Source organism: Opisthocomus hoazin, chromosome 20 (assembly GCF_030867145.1).
Source record: "Opisthocomus hoazin isolate bOpiHoa1 chromosome 20, bOpiHoa1.hap1, whole genome shotgun sequence".
NCBI lineage: Eukaryota > Metazoa > Chordata > Aves > Opisthocomiformes > Opisthocomidae > Opisthocomus > Opisthocomus hoazin.
The window spans coordinates 8,425,321-8,442,299 of record NC_134433.1 but is presented as its reverse complement, the minus strand read 5'-3'; the positions used below and the strand labels follow the sequence as shown (position 1 = coordinate 8,442,299).

Sequence of the window (16,979 nt, the reverse complement as noted above, 5' to 3'; positions counted from 1 at the left end):
CTTCATCTCCCTTGCTGATTTCTATATTTAAATATGTATTTTATTCTCTTTCTACTTGCTGTAGCCTCTCTTCTCCTTCTTGTGGGGCTCTGAGTACCAGCTGAATTTTCCCAAAAGGGAATTGTTCAAAGGTGAGGTGCTTAGAGCTGCAAATTGAGAGGACACTTAATGCATACAAAATGAGCTGCAGTTTTGAAGTGTTTGACATAGTGTAGATGGATGCGGTAGAAGAATTAGACCTGCTTTAGAAGCTGTAGTGGAAGTCCATCCCAGCTGCAAAGGGTTTACATATTGACCCTTGAGCAAATGATTAATCAAGTGTACTAAGGTTTCAGAAACTCAGTAGCTTGCTATTAAATCTTTGTATGGTGTAGTGGTCTCATCTGTAACATGCTTGTAACCTCTAGCTAGCATATAATAAGCATGTGTGAATAAAACAAATGTGAGAATAAAATGTGTGAATACTTGAAGGAAGGCTTGGGGCATTTTCACCTCAATGTTAGTGATATGCCTGTTGGAGTTCAGAGGAACACCTTTGGATAAGAGAAGTGTCCTTCGTTGGGACACAAATATTTAAACTTGTATACTTCTTGCGCCCAAGCAGGCTCAAGAGAAAAGGAACGAAGAGAAAGCTGTTTAGGGTGAATGCAACAGAGACACAGTAGATGAGATAGTGTCTGCCCAATGGATTTAACGGAGACTTTGAATAGCTTACCTTTGCTAAAGTGGTATCCTCACTCCAGAACTGTGCTTCTATCCCTAATGAGCCTGTAGTGCTGCTTCGGTGGGTATCGATACCGGATGGGAGGCAGTAAAGATGGAGCCAGACTCTTCTCAATGGTACCCAGTGAGAAGATGAGGCAATGGGCACAAACTAAAGTACAGGAAATTCCATTTAAACATAAGAAGAAACATTTTTACTGTGAGGATTGTCAAACACTGGAACAGGTTGTCCAGTGAGGTTGTGGCTTCTGCATCCTTGGAGATACTCAAAACTCAACTAGTCATGGTCCTGAGCAACCTGTGGTAGTTGATCTCGCTTTGAGCAGGGAGCATGGACTAGACTATCTCCAGAGGTTTCTTCCAGTCTCAACTATTCTCTGATTCTGTGGCATGCATACAAAGGAAACGAGCAGTTTGAAAATGATGATGAAAGATGAACTTAGCATCAGGGGTTCAATCTGAAGGGATAAGACTGTAGAACTTGAATAGAATCCAGTGGTGATAGAAATTACGGGAAATGTTGTGTGCGGTAGTGACTTCAAAGGCAGTTGTGATTGTAAAGAGACGGGAAGTGAAAAGTGGTTATGGGTAAGTGATGACACACACAGTGAGGGAAGAAAAGAGGAGTCTAAACCCAGTCACTTCTCTGCAGTGGGCCAAATGGCAAAAGAACCAGCAACTGCAGTGAATCTCCCCCAGGCTACCCTGCCAGTGTGGCTCACATCTGATAAGAGAAGAGTATCTTGTTGGAGATGAGAAGGGTAGTTTATAGTTATATTTATCAGACAGATAACTATGGCACGAACTTCTAAGTGCACTTGTATCTCTACAAAAAACAGATAAAATACTGATAGCTCACAGCATTGCATCAGAGCTGATACCTCATCAACCTGTTGCCAACCAGACTCCACACAAGCATGTACCCTGGCTAGTTGCTATCTGTGCCACCCAGAGATTAAACTTAATCAACTCCTTTTGATTGTAGGAAATCCTGAAAACAATGCCTACCCAACCTATTAATGGAGGAGAAAAGTACCGACCAACAAAACATCACAGTGAACAGTTCTGTCCCCGTTTTACTATGTATTTTAGTCTCTCTGCTGGCAATGCCAATGAGGGATTAGTTAAGATTACTTGTAGGTAATCTTAATTAATCTTCCTTTGTTCCTGCACAAAGATCTCCTAGACAGTAAGACACAAAATGGCCAAAATTTGGCATGAATATTCAGTTACTTAGAAGTCTGGCTGGACTTGACAGGGAGACACGTTCTTCAGAATTGGCACAGAACTATTCACCAGTACTAAATATGTAGCTGCTCTCTAGCTCTTTCGAATATTTATTCTCCTTTTATTAGAGGAGAGCTAGAACCATTTATGTTTGAGAAGTTAAGAGCATGTAACTTCGTGGTCTGTATCTAGATTTGACACAGCATTCCTATCAAGTGTGTGAACCCAGGACTTGTATCCTCCAGTGGAAGCCAGGTGCCTTGCTTATAGATACTCAAAATTTATAAAGATTTAGGGGTGCACAGAGGTGGAAGATGTGGTTAGGCTTATCTGTTCTGCTGTAGCATCCATTCAGACACAGAATGGAATTTAAAACATTATTGTTTAATGTCATCTTGTCTTTCATGATACATCAATGTCCCTGTTTGACTTGGAAACTTTCAGATTCTTAAAGGTGACCCCATCGTTACTGGGAGGGCTAAAAGAATTGGAGTGTTTGGTGTTTAAGCAAATATGTGACCTGCATTGTAATGTCATTCCATTGCTCAGCTCTTTTAGTGACTCTCAGCTAATGAGCTGGAATTTGAACTGTGAGTTTACAGGAGCCACAGTGCTCTTAGTCACAATACCGATACTCTGAAGCATGTTCCTGGTTTGGTTTGCATCATGGTTAATGGTACAGCTTTGCGTACCTGTGGTGAAGGGTGTGGTGTGTCATCTTTAACTCCTTAGATCCCTGCAAAGTACTGATACGGTTATACGGTTGGGAGAGCTTAGTGGAGTGCCAGAGGAAGTGGTGTTTGCCTGGCCAGAAAATATGGATTCTGCTCAGGTAAGGCAAATGCTTGCACATAAGTATAGCTGTCAAAAAGGACAGCTGTTGCGCAGCCCTTGGATATACATCTGAGCCCTGTGGGTTTTCCTTTGGTCAACTGACTCCTGCAGTATATCAGATTTATCTATCATCAGTTGATCTGACTGATAGCTTGTGACTGCTGTGGTACCCTGGATGTTGTCAGTGCAAGAGCCTGCCAGCTGTGGAAATACAGGAGTGTAACTGCAGTACAGTTCAACTGAGTTTTGTCTAGAAACTCAGGGAAATTAAATCAATCCCAATGCTTTCTCCTTAGCTTATTGTCATTCCACACACATGTATTTCAGTCTTTGTGTGGCAATCCTAGCTGCCTGGTGGCATGGATGGTTTTCCTTGTGCACGCCTTCTTTCCAAGGATGCAAACCCTGATTCTATGTCCTTGTTTGCTGCATAATGTTTATATAAAATATGGCAAACCTCAGCAGTTCAAATATGGAATTTCATGGTGCTGAGCCCTCTTCTACAGAAGCTAAATGTAGAAACCGTAGGACGTTAACTCAATGTCCTCATATAGGAAAGGGTGCAGGTGCAGTTGCTGTAGCAGTATAAAAGATCCTGCTTCTAGACCAGCAACACCAGTTCAAAACATGGCTTGGACTGGTGCTGTGCATCCATGCTAGTAATTTGTACTAGGTTGGCTGTATCTGTGTGATCTCATTGGTCCATGTGCCCCTAGTCTGACAGAAGCAGGTATTCAGCTTGTTTTATTAGACCCTTACAAGCTACTCCACATGCAAATGCAAATACTTAATAAACAAAGCTTAAGGATCATATGATTCTTTAGATGGTAAATCTGGCAGTTCAGAGTTGTACACATATTTAGCAGATTATAGGTTTATCACCGACAGCTAATCTTTTATAGAACTTTGGCTTAATTCCTTTTGTTAACTAATTAAAAAAAGAGAAAGAAGTTAAAGCTGTAATTAGACCTATTAAAACATGTATTACTCAATGGTCTATACAACTAGGATAAATGTATAATTAGGAGATTAGTCCAAACATGATTAAAGCTAGTCACGTGTCCTAGGCCATCAAACATTTATGTGCGCATGAGATTGAGAGTAAAGTCAGTATGAAAATGTGAATATAAACCATATCATACTTTACAGAGAAAATAAATGAACTATCTTTTGGCACATTATAAGTGTTTAACTCAAATAATAAAAGCTTTTTTCAGATGAAAGTTCTGGAAGGATTGTGTCATACCTGTAGCTTCTAGTAGGATAGTGACATTGACAACAGTAATCAGACCAGGTCCATCTGACCCCATGATCTATTGCTGCTGTTGCCTATGGTTTGCTGGTAGTTTAAGAAATTGAGAAGTTAGTAGGCAGTGCATTCCTGTTAGTGATCAGTGCATTCTCTGAGGCATAAGGATTTGTATCCTTTCCGAAACTCAGATCTGTTTTGAGGGATTTGATTTCTTTTTTCTTTGGGTTTGATAGTCTTCAAATTACAAAGTAGTACAGTCTTCAGCTTTGGAACTAGGGTACATTTTCCCTTCCATAGAGTTAAGAGATGGGGAGAACAGAGCAGGTCCCTTGACTTCTCTGCATCGCCTACACGTGTATGAGTGCTTTCTCTGTGTGCTGCTTTCTGGTGATGGCATCTCTTGAAGGTGAATTCTCAGGAAAACCGTGGTGGTTCTGGGTCTCTGTGAGCCACCATTCTTTCCATATATTGAGGGTTTATTGTATACTGGAATCTTCCCAGGCATGTGTCTCTTCAGCCCCTTTGTGGCACATACAAGTTGGAGAAAGGGACTCGGAGCACCTTTGCATCTTTAATTGCCCCCAGAGCCCATAGCAGTCGCATTGTATAGTTCGGATCTTCCTGCGATAACCGCTCTCTGGCTGTCCACACCCAGCTGGTGCTAGGAGCTATGCTGCAGCGTGGCTCTGGCTGCGAAGGTCCTTGTAGCACTTTAGGCAGAAGCACGGACAGGGGAGGGGGGTTTCTGCCTTACGGTCATTTGAAGAAAAAAACCATTGCGTCTCTCAAACCAGGAGATGTTGGCAGCTCTTATGGAGGTGCAGACATCTCTGACTTGACTGCTAACCAAAATTAAAGACATAAATAAATTGTTTGCTGTAAGAGCTCTTTGTTTCAAAAAATTTCCGTTGCAAACACTGACCCAGAGAAAAAGACATTGAGGTGTTGGGGCTGCTGGGCTTACCCTATGGAAAAGGAATACGCTCGGGTGCGGAAAGCTGATTTGGTTATTTTCAGTTTTCCTGCCAGAGTGAGAACTATTTGCACAGATGCACAAATTACAGGAGAGTTCCAAAGTAATGTAGAAAGGAATCAGCTTCTTTAATATATATCAATTTCTGCTTGGGGAACAGTGAAATTCAGTTAAAAGTCTTAGCTGCCTGTACTGCTTTTAAGCACAGATAATGCAGAGAAGAATTTGGCTGGTGTCAGCCCTTTTTGTCTCACTAAACTGCTGAGAATCCAGGGGTAGGACAGAGAGGAAAAAGCACTTGGGGGAAAATGTAGCGCAGAGGAAATGGTAGAAGTGTCCTGCCACAGCTGTGGTCCTCTGCACAGGAAGTACCTGACTTTCCTATGTGTTTATGGTGGTTGTCATGTTCACGTACACTTGGAGAGGGATCATGTTCACGTACACTTGGAGAGGGAGAGAGGTGTGCATATGGGGGTGTGTGTAGAAATGCACACACAGAAAATAGCAGTTGTCTGTATTGCACACATAGTGGGTTTGGGACCAGTTTCTAAGTGGTATGTGGTATGTCTGTGTTCCAAATGAGTAGCAGTGTAAGAATTTTGGCGTTGTTTTCTTGTTTGTATTTTTTTCTTTCTATATGAAAAATGAAAAGATTTGGCCTCTCTCTGAAAGAATGACTTTTTGTCTTGGGGAGCTACCCAGCTCGCTCTCTGCAGAGATGGTAAATACTTAAGTTTTATCTGGCTTATTAGAGGTGGAAGACTGGGGGTTCTACCTCAATGTAACAAATTACTGCAGAATTTTGTGGTATGGGTTCCAATAGGATGCACACTAGCCAGAGATTCAGAAGAGATCTTTCAGCGGGATGAGAAAAGGCATTAGCTCTTTAATCTTAGATATAGAGCTCCAAAACCAGGCACAACACAGAACTGATTATAAATGATTCCCTAATATTGTTTTTGACTTCTGTGTGTTTTGCCTAGTTGTTACACTTAAACAGCTGCATTGTTTGTAGTCTTGAATATATCATCTCAGAAGGGCAATACCATTCATGTCTTTATGTAGATTATGCTTTTATAAGACTGCTTTTATTGCCAACTGAAGACTTAAATGTGGATACTGCTGCTTCAGAGAATGTAGTTTAAATATTAAACAGATATTTGAAGGGTGTAAGCATGGGATAAACCAGGGAGGAGGATTCGAGGAAGAACTGGGGGAGAAGAATGAACTTGTTACTTGTCGCAGATGATTTCATTGTATTGGGACTCTGATTCAATGGTATTGATGGAACCGAGTCACTCGTTACCACAATAGGAAAACTTTGTACAGTTTTCCTGCTTTACGCAAGCGTTGTAAGAGGAACCTTTTAACAGCATTATTTGGAGGAAATTTTTGTCCAGTGCATTCACTGGGACTGATATTGGCTGGTGAGCATGAACTTGTGTCATTTTTATGTAGGTATTTCAAATTTGAGGAACATCCAGTGCATTTGCAAACTTGTCATTCTACAGGTGTAACTAGCACTGTCTACATACTCATCCCAGGTCTGGCAGATGACTATTTTGCCTCTCACCCTCTCTGTGATCCACATCTGAACCTCCTAACAAGCCAAAATCAGCCTCCAGTTCCCCCGCTTTCTGATTCTGCATGACTAAGTCATTCAGCACGTTGTAGATACTGTTGCTCATTCCAAGTACATTGGTTACCTGCGCACCAATCATTGTCAGCGTATTTCTGCAGTGGAGTGGTTTAGCATTGGGTAATTGGCATAAATTGAAAAGCTTGAGTCACAGTATTGCCCTTTCTGCATACACCCACGTGTGTCTGTTACGTATGTGCAGCTTATGGGAGATATATGAATGATAGCAGCCCTGCGAACGCCCTGCCAGCAAACAAGGAACTGTATACACTCAGAAAATAGGTATTGATGCAGAATTTACGTCCAAATAAGAGGAAGTGAAGAGTGCGCAAAAGTATTTGTTTTGTGTGACTACAGGAATCATCAAGAAATTCTTTTCAACCAGAGGATTACAGTGAGGAAAACAATGAAAATGTGTCAGTGCTAGATTTTTGTCTGCTGATGGATATATTTACGACTGAGGCACGTGGCTTGATGTCTGCATGGCATTTTTCATGTTTGAGGATGAGAGCCCTGACTCTGGCTTAGCTTTGCTGTAGGGCACAAAGTCAGTCACTTCCCTGTAACTCAGCTTTTCCTGATCTGTGGAAGGGGAATCAGTAATTGCTTGTTGTTCTCAAAGCACTTTCGTGCTTAAGGACGTATCATAATCCCTACTGTTCTTCTCACAGATGATCTATAGAATAATAATAGTAAATTGAGGATTTGTAGAGATCACATTTGTAGAAATATATTTCCCTGTGCTTACAGTTTTCTGCAGTTGACTATTTAATTTCTGCGCCTGTAATTACTTCTGGGTGTAGCTCAGGCTGCTTAGATGTCTGAAAACTTGATTGTGCTCATGTATCAGGTATTTGGGCATCAAAGTATTGTACCTTATGCCTTCACACAGCAGCACCCAGAAAACTGCAAGTGGAGTGAAAGAGGTCAGCTTGAAAATGACATCCTTGCAGTTTACAGAAGTGTTGGCTGAAACAGGGAAACGGGGCATGAAAAAAATTGTTTGCCCATTTTAGGCTGCGTTGTGCTGAACGTGAAGTCCATCTCCTCGTTTGCTCAGAAAGGCACATAATTCCCTGGGCAGCGTAATGGCTTTGCAGCCTGTGCTGTTGCTGTTTGCCCTGTGGTACTGCTTACTGAGCACGCTGATGTTCCGGTGGTTCACAGTAAAGCTCGAGTCCTACCTCTTTGTAACTCTGTGCATCTCAGCTCAGACTGTAACCTGAGGTTTTTCTGACGTGTTCAGTTTTGGCTTACTCTGCCTTCCTGCTGTGAGGGGGAGATTCATGCTTTTTTCCAAGGCAAGTGGAGTGACATAGGTGCTTAGCACCTTTGAAAAACTTCCTTTATTCCGTAGCTTCTAACGAAGGAAAAAACTTAGAGTTTGGAGGTTTTCAGGTTCAACTCTTTCACAGCTTTGTAGAGCCTTTAGGATTTCACTAGTCTTAACATGTCCCTTGGCATGCTGGGGAGGCTGGGGTTGTGCTTGGCAGGTATTGCTTTTTCTGGATCCCAGAGCAGGATTCATGACGCTCACCTGCCTCCCCAAACCTCCTCTGTCAGTGCAGGTTGCTGGCACTTCGGCTTAACCAAAATGAGCTACATCCTGAGCATAGACTGAGAGTATCTTCTGGAGTGTCACTGGGTAAACATGTATTATTATTACTTTTCTTTCATGCCTATAAATCTTCACAAAATAAGTAGTCCCTTTCCTCCCAAGCAAGAGGCAAATGAGAAGAGTCTGAGGTTTCAAAATACAGATTCATACAGGAGGGTCACATTCTAGTCACGTGGGTTTATATTTCCCTATTCGTGCAGCTTTCACTGTTGTTTATCCTGAGTTCAAACAGACAAGGGCAGACCTGCTAAGGTGTTTTCTTTCTTTTCTCAGTATTTCTGGCTTCTTGTGCTCTCACGAGGTTTGGTTGGCATCGGTGAAGCAAGTTACTCCACTATTGCACCAACCATCATAGGAGACCTTTTCACCAAAAACACAAGGACCCTTGTGCTGTCTGTTTTCTACTTTGCAATTCCTCTTGGCAGGTAAGTGACATAACGCTTCTTTCTTCTGGTTTTGGCTTTTCTCTTCAAGTTCACATGGATCTTAAGTTGCTAACGATGATAGTTCTTCTATCTCTGGTTGGAATGGTTTAGACAGGAAAATACTGTGAGCAGTGACTAATTAGTTGCAGGAATTGGAGTCTTTTTCTAGCCCTGTTACTGGTTCATGTGTGACTTTCGGGAATTAGTGGGAAGAATTTTTTTTTTTTACAGCAGTGGGGTGGAAATGGAATTGAAGTATTTCAGCTGACCTTTTTTTAGCATTATTAGATTAAACTATCATTTTGAATAATGTTATATTGGTTTTCTGAATCATTGCTTCAATTCGTTTGAGTTCTAGGCCTTCTTTAGCCAATGTCTTTCAGGTCACTGTGAAATCAAGATCTCTTAAGACACAGGGGTGAGTTTTCAGAAGTGGGTGAATGGGTACCTGCTTCTGTGTGACAGTCTAAATATCAGAGGTTTCAAGAGGAGTATGCTGTATAATATATGCAATTTGAAATTTTGACTTTAAAAAATTGTATTTGGTTTAAGCTCAAACTCTACCTAACCTTGAATTTGGCCAATCTGACTAAGTTTGGAAGATGCAACTAAGCCAGACTTAGATGACTTGGCAGTTGCAGTAGCAGTGGCCAATCCATTTTAGTGCTATTGCCTCTGAAACAGCAGTTGGAAAAATTGTGAAGTCTGGTGCAGAGAAGGCTGAAGAGAGAAACTGTAATGATCGTTCACAATCCATCTTAACGCAGAGCGGTGGAGGACAGTCAAGCCCATAGATGCTTGATGAAAGCAACAGACAGCCTAAGATTTGGAGTAGTTATTTCCTCTGGCACTTTCTTTCAGCTGAGTTTCGTTATCAGTCCCATGCAGTGTCTGATTGTTGGGAGAGGATGGAATCCATGATTTTTTTTTTAATTTTATTTTTTTACAACAATGGCTGACCCTCTATTGTGATGTTGTAGGCAGGGTGGGTTCATGTAGTTTGCATACCAGTTCCCAGGACAACAGCCTGGGCAAAAGTGGCATTGTGGGTTCATTTCCAGCAGGGAAAACACGGGCAGCAGTTTAATCCCCGCCAACCCAGGGGAAAACTTTTGGTTTAGGGTGGTGCATTTTACAAGTTAGAGCAGTCATCCCTGAGATAAAACTCACAAACATCCATTTGCTCTTGAGGAAAAAGAGATAGCTAAGTCTTTAACTGGTGTAAAGAACATTTTCTTAAGAGGGTCAAGGATGCCAAGTATTTACATAGAGAATTCTGTGCAGTGTGGCTAGCAAGAGATGACAAATACTCATCCTGTTGAGCCTGATTCTGGGACTTAATTCTCTCAATATCCAATGGAGATTTGCATCTATGGTTTGATTTGGGGGCCCAGCTGTGTAAAAAGCCCAGTTTGGGGGTGATTATAGATGGCAACCTCCGAAGCGTAGCAGACCGTTCAGTAAAGGCACGTGACGGCTGACAGGTACTCCACAGCAGTCCTGGCAACTTTTAGCCAAGGTGATCTCAGCAACAAATGCAGCAGTTTTGAAAAAAGGATAGTCACATCCATTCAGTTCACTTTGAGAGAAGCATGGCTATGTTCACCTTTACTTAGTCTCTTTTATTAGCACAGTGTAATGCTTAGCATGTAGCTGAAGGTCCTGCTGCTCCTTTATCTTCAGAGGGGATTTCCAAGCTTCAGGTCAGACTCTCTTGCATATTCTTCTTGTTTTTTTTAAAAGCTTATGGAAAATGGTCTCTTCATGAGTAATTAGAACCAAGTCTTAGTAAGTGGCAAGAAAACATTTGATGATAGATTATGGTATGTCCTTGAAGGGCACTTCTTAACTGAGAGCTTGAACATAAAATGGTTAAGTGTTTGTACTAGTGCACAGAAGGGCCTGATATAGAAATTGAATTGGGAAATAAATTCTTTTTCAGGGTTTGTTTCCAACCACTGTAGATTGAAAGATCAGCTATAAACTTGAGATGATTGTCCAAATTTCGATTGGATTTGAGCCTTTTTAGATCAGCAGTCCTGGGAAGAGTTATGTATTAGCCACCATCAGCTTCATTCCACGTTTCTTTCTGTGGGAGAAGAGAGCCTAGGACACACAATTGGTTGTGACATTTTTAATCTTTGTTTAAGAACAGCTATGACTGTGGTACTCTGACTCATCTTTGTATTACTTGCAGTGGCTTGGGATACATCACTGGGTCAAGTGTGAAGCAGATTGCTGGAGACTGGCACTGGGCATTGCGGGTAAGCTACTCTCAGTGACATCACAAGAACAGTTGCATTGGTTGGTCAGTGTTAGGAAGAGTTCTATTACACAATTCCTCAACCTGTTACTATGTATAAGAAGGTAAAGGTTTGGAAATTGCCTTTATGGATATTGAGTGCATAGCAGATGCATTCTCTAAGCAAATGGGAAAGGTATGTGGTTTTGGCTTGTTGTACTTGTTTTTTTCCCTGCCTGGGAGCAAGAATGTTCCAATCACTTTATTATCTGTCAGCCATGATTTCTCGATGGGGATGGGAAGATGAGGCATTGGCCTTAAATCAACTCCACAGTCTTTCAGTCCTCTGCTGTCAAGAAACTCTGAGAAGGGCTTCCTGCTTTGAGGAAAAAACACTTTGTTCCAGTTTCCGCTTGTTTTTCTGCCCTGAGACAGTCGGTTTCCTTCTCTTTTAACCTTTGGAGACCTTGATAAATGTGTTGAAAAGATAATACATTCCAATCACATACGCACAAACAGATCCTGCGCACAAAGATGTCTTGAAAGAGCTGAGAGGAAGTGGCCCAGTAGAACTGTTTTCTGACCTTTGGCAGTCTGGGTGGCATGAGCCCCCGTGAGGTGCATTCTCTGGCTCTTGCACTTCATGAAGACAATGAATCTCATGAAACTCAGGCCAGCACCATTTATACCAGCAGGTGATGAAATACATGGGTTCCCATCTCAAGCAAATGTGCCCTTCTGTGACACAAGCCATTCCCCCTCTGTCCAGCAAGGGTAAGCAAAGCCAGGAAAATCATCCTGAACAGTTCATCTGCACCTAGGAGAGTGGAGGGTAGTTCTCAGCTGTGAACCTGAAATGAAATGTTTAATAGCCTACAGCTTCACACCGGGAGGATGGCTACCTCATTCAGTAGCAGAAATACTGTAAGCATAAATTAGCTTTTGAGCAGAGGCCAGCACAAGGAATAAGAAACCCCAAAGCCCATTCTCCTGGTCAGCAGGCTTTAATGAGGTTGATACATTGGAGCACTCTTGTGTTTCTATCTGTAAAACCCAGATGATTCATTTGTGCAAAGAAATCCTCACTAGCATCTTTCTCTTCAGATGAAGTCTCCATAGTTATCCTGAGAAATCCAGGTTATCTGCAAGACCGTACCCCTTATGGCATCATGATTTCCACTAAAAATGACACATTGATGCATGATTCCCTGACCATGCAAAATTGTGGGGAATCTGACAAGCTCTGCACTTCTATGATGGTTGCTTTTGGACAGCATGGCTTAGTTTTTGTAGTCAAAAAAGCACATGTTGAAAGCTTCCAGACATCAGTGTAATGCAGCCTCCGTCCCTATGGCAATTATTGTGTTCTTGCAAGATATACAAGATTCCCCTAGGTGATGCTTCCCTCTGTGACCTCCTGTGGTCTCCAAATCCATGGGAGGTCAGGAATAATCTGTACTTCAGTGGGCTGAAGAAGACAGAAGGGCACGTTGGCAAGTGGCAGCTTTGTCTCTGGATCTAGCAGTCACATCACTGTTTTGCTGGAGCATTGCTGAATATCAATGGATATTGTCCTGTTGGGGATTAAGCCTTTAGATGAAAATCAAAGAGACTTTAAATTATATGACCCTAGAAGATCTCAACATTTCCATTTTTTTAATCAGTGCTGTGTCTTGTGTTGAGTTTTAATAAGGTTAGTGTATCAGGCTTCATTTATCCCTGGATAAGGGATTTTCTTGACTTCCCAGTACTGAAATATTTTTGCCTTCCATTCCCTAGAAGAATTCTGGTTTTTTTTCATCTTTGGACATGAAACACTACTTTGTGTGTAAAGGCCACTCTCAGGTTATTATGGGAAGCTTTTTTTTTTAAACAAAATTTTATTTTTAAAATAGCATGTATAGAAGAGATGATAGTTCAGTGAAAATCCATGTTCCTGTTTTGCTAACGGAGTTATTTTCAATTCTGTCAATGATGGAATTTCAGTGTCAAAACAAAAATCATGTTTGTAGCTTGCAAAACACTGTGGGATCCTTGTATTTTTGTCTAGTGATTGGGAGAAAGGATTGGAAACTGGAAAATCCAGCCTGAATTTTCAATGTTTCTTGGTCTGCTGTACACTGAGGTAATCTGAGGAAGCTGCCTGAAAATTGGGAAGCCATTGTGGGTTGGCTGGAAGAGGGATGCGTGTCAAGCATGGATTTTCAAAGCCAGTGTGCTTCCTACATCCAGAAATCTTTCGCCTGGCCTCATGGCCCTGAAAAGGCTTCTGCACTCTCCTAGAAACTAGCTGCTCTCTTAGCCCAGCTGGGAGTAGGTTTCTAAAGAGTTAAACGTCACTGAAGAATGGTATTCAGATGAATCTTGGTATTTTAATAACACAAAGAAATGGACTGCCTAAATCAGAGTATTCTCAAAGCCGCATGCTTCCCGAGTAAGATAAGAGAGTCCAGGGAATGACAGGGAGGAAGGAGAGGAGCAGATGCCTCAGAGTGCTTGCAGATTCTGGCTTGCTGTAAAGAATCGAGTCGCTGAAACACAACTAATGTAATCTGCTTCTTACTGACTAGTCAGAGCAAACCCTGCTAACTCCTGTGCTAACTCCCTGTTCCTTTCTTGCAGGTATCTCCCCTCCTGGGAATGATAACAGGGACACTCATCTTAATATTTGTACCTGCTGCTAAAAGAGGAAATGTTGAACAACTTGGGGGACAGCTGAAGGCTCGGACCTCATGGCTAAGAGACATGAAAGCACTGATTAGGAAGTAAGAGCACTCTAGTGAAAAGCATGCTTTGCCTTTAATGCGAAACTGGAACATCCAGTGGCCTGTACTACTTAGCACTGTGAGACTGGAAAGCAACAACACGCAGGGAGTGGCAGGAAGTTTAGTCTGTGGACCTAGGAAAGAAAATCAGTTACATTTTCACAAGGTATCGACTGCAGTGACAATGACGGATTCCAACTTTTGCTCTAACCCTGACAAGATTGAGATCTAACAGAGGGCCTGCTTTGTTTGGCTCACGCTTCAGACAAATCAAGGCTTTTGAAGTGTAGAAATGGCTGCGTTCCTGTATTAGTTGTTGTGCCATTGTTGTTCAGATGCTTAGATCCTTTTTCTTCCTTGAAAGAGCCACTCTGCTGAGGCGAGAGAGAGAGTTAAATGCCAGAGCAATTTAAGAGGAGAAAATACACAGAAGCTTGCACTACATGGCAAGTTTAAATACATACGTTTTTACAACCCTATGTGACTGAATGTGCTTGGGTGCTTGTATATGTGCATGAAAGATCATGTGCACATGAGTGTTTAAGCAGCTGCTTCCAGAAAGCTTCTCTGTGAACATGCAAATACTTGCACTTGTGAATTCAGCGTTACATCAGAATTCTGATCAGACACTTGTGTCCTTCATTTTTAGAGCTGCTGGCTAGAATGCCTTCCTGGTATAGTCATCCAGTATCAAAAGACTATGAAAAGTGATGATGGTTGATTTGTCAATATGTCTGTGTTACTTTGTTAGTTTATCCAATCATGTGGTGGCATGGATGGGGAGGGAGAAGTGAAACTGGTAATCCAGGTAAACAGGGATATTACAGTGAAAGCCCAGTAATTCACCCATCGTATCTTACTGGCTGAGTACTGATTGTCTTCTGAAACAGTCCCATGAAAAATGGTCTCTTTGAAGCACTTCTGAAGAGTTAAGTACACTAGCATCAGTGGAGCATCATGTGTGAAGAAATATTCCGTGCTTCTTATTCTCCATTGCTTTGTAACTTGTATTATCTCTGCCCCTTGGCAAGAGACACTAGGTTGGTAGTCTGGGGGAACACTGTGATTTGTCACTGAAGCACTGGCTCCTGTTTTGGGCCTCCTGCTCTTTCACTTTTCCCACTAAACCTTCTCTTGGTTTTGCCTCTTGCATCTCCACAGCCGCAGCTACGTGTTCTCATCGTTGGCCACTTCAGCTGTCTCCTTTGCCACAGGGGCACTTGGCATGTGGATCCCCCTCTACCTTCACAGAGCACAGGTCATGCAGAAGACAGCAGAGACCTGCAGCTCACAGCCCTGCGGCACCAAAGATAGGTGAGATTCATACTCTACTGCTTTAGAGAGGGGGAGAAAAGGGAGTGGGGGTTATTTACTGGAGGAAACAGGCAAGTCCCATGGAGTCAAGTTACTAGAATGTCTGTAATTTCCTCCAGGTCTTTACAACAATGATAGGAAATGCTGGGATTGTAAACTAGGTTTTATTTCTTCTCTTTTCTTCATCACATGAAGTCAAACCAAGGGAGAAGCAATGACCTCAGCTCTGTCTTAGTTCCCAGGCTATAGCGCAGAAGTAGAAAAGAAGCTGCTATCTCTGCCTTGGAAGGTGTTTGGATTGCTGAGAGAGAATTTGGTTTCTGAAGACCCATGCCATTTTCTGTGATAGCAGCAGAATCAGCTGGCAGATTGCGTAGCCACAGCGGTGGCTATAATTCAGGGTTTGTCTGAGGGCTGCAAGGACTGACCCTGGGGAATTCTGTTTCTGTGTGAGGGAGGACTTCACTGTGTTTCATTGCGCTGTACACTGCTGTGTGTGCTGAGTTTTGCTGAAAAATGGTGCAGAGATCTGGGACACTTTGCGCTGGATTGCTTGATGTTGTACAGTGGTTTGGTTTTTCAGTCCCAGTTATATAATATCACATGCGGCACATAAGCTATGAAAAGTAATTAATTGTTTTGTGCTTTAACATGATGACACAAAACATAAAATGCTAAGAAAACATTTCTCCAGGTAAATAAAAGGTATGAAAAACTGCCTTTTGTCAGCCCCTTTTGCATTTTAGCTTGTGAGGGAAAAATAACATTAGGAAAACCTCCTTGCTCTAGCTGATAGAATCCCAGCTCAAGTAAAGTACTTAGTGGTTTGGAGTACCATCAGCTAGAGTGCCCAGCGGGCAGTCTCAGTCTATTCGGCAAAAATGCAGTGAGCAGAAAATACAACTCCAGTCAGACTGCCCATCTGCTGTTTACAAAGAGAAATTCTCCACTCCTTGATGACACCTATATTTTGAGCTGCCCTGGAGCTATTGTAATGTAGTTGCCAAAGACACTGTAATCCAAGTCCTGCACATACAATACAGAGAATCTTTGCTAGCTCCTGACTCTTTATATTTAAAAATACACATTTCAAATATGTGACATAACAGCAGAATAATCTAATCAGACTTCTTTGAAGTGGTCTGAAAGGAGTTAGAAAGTCAGAATTTGTTGAAAGTCACTGGTATTTAGAGTCTTGTTAGTTTTCCTTTCCCTTAAGCTTCCTAGTCCCTGCTCTGTCCCTGATTTTCCTTTACACAATCAATGTGCAGGTTGTTACTTAGTTTTGGGCATACATAATTAGCCATACAATGCTCTTGGTAGGAAGCTCAATTCCACACAACAAAGCAGTATGAGCCCTTTGCCCCTCTGTGTGTGTTGATCAATGCCTGTGAACAAGGCTGAATTTTGTCTGCTGTGTTTTTCTTAATTTCAGGGGAAGAGTGCTAAAATCACAAGCACTCAGCTGGGAGCTCATTTGTTTTATTTTAAACTTGCAAAGCCAATGTGCAGATTTCCATTAATCAGTTTACCCTAATAATTTGTTCAAAGACCATGCCCGTTTTTGGGAAAAAGTCCAAAAGAAAAATAATGTGCTCTTTTTTTTTTTCTTTTTTTTTTTTTTTTTTCTTTTAATAGCTTGATCTTCGGCGCAATCACCTGCTTCACTGGTTTCCTGGGTGTGATCACAGGGACCGGGGCAACCAAATGGTGCCGGTTAAAAACCCAGCGAGCTGATCCTCTTGTCTGTGCTGTTGGCATGCTAGGATCAGCCATCTTCATCTGTCTCATCTTCGTTGCTGCCAAGAGCAGCATTGTGGGAGCCTATGTAAGTATAATCCTCTGCATATGGCAGTCTTACTCCCTCTACAAACTGCTTAGAAGATTCTGTGCATTGTCCCCTGCAGGAAGCCTGAGATGTTGGTCTTGCTTTTTCCCTTCTGATTGTCCCTCATCTTGCCCCTTGG

General features: G+C 42.0%; 1 protein-coding gene across 4 annotated transcripts in view; it reads left to right on the top strand.

Moving 5' to 3' along the window:
- LOC104331854 (SPNS lysolipid transporter 2, sphingosine-1-phosphate) overlaps positions 1-16,979 on the top strand; it is a 143,131-nt gene that overhangs the window by 76,619 nt on the left and 49,533 nt on the right. For all 4 annotated transcript variants that reach the window (XM_075440163.1, XM_075440162.1, XM_075440159.1 and 1 more), the window contains exons 4-8: positions 8,540-8,691; positions 10,889-10,955; positions 13,556-13,698; positions 14,860-15,012; positions 16,651-16,840. In XM_075440163.1, the coding sequence (XP_075296278.1) occupies positions 8,540-8,691; positions 10,889-10,955; positions 13,556-13,698; positions 14,860-15,012; positions 16,651-16,840 (705 nt within the window). The remainder of the gene's footprint in view (positions 1-8,539; positions 8,692-10,888; positions 10,956-13,555; positions 13,699-14,859; positions 15,013-16,650; positions 16,841-16,979) is intronic.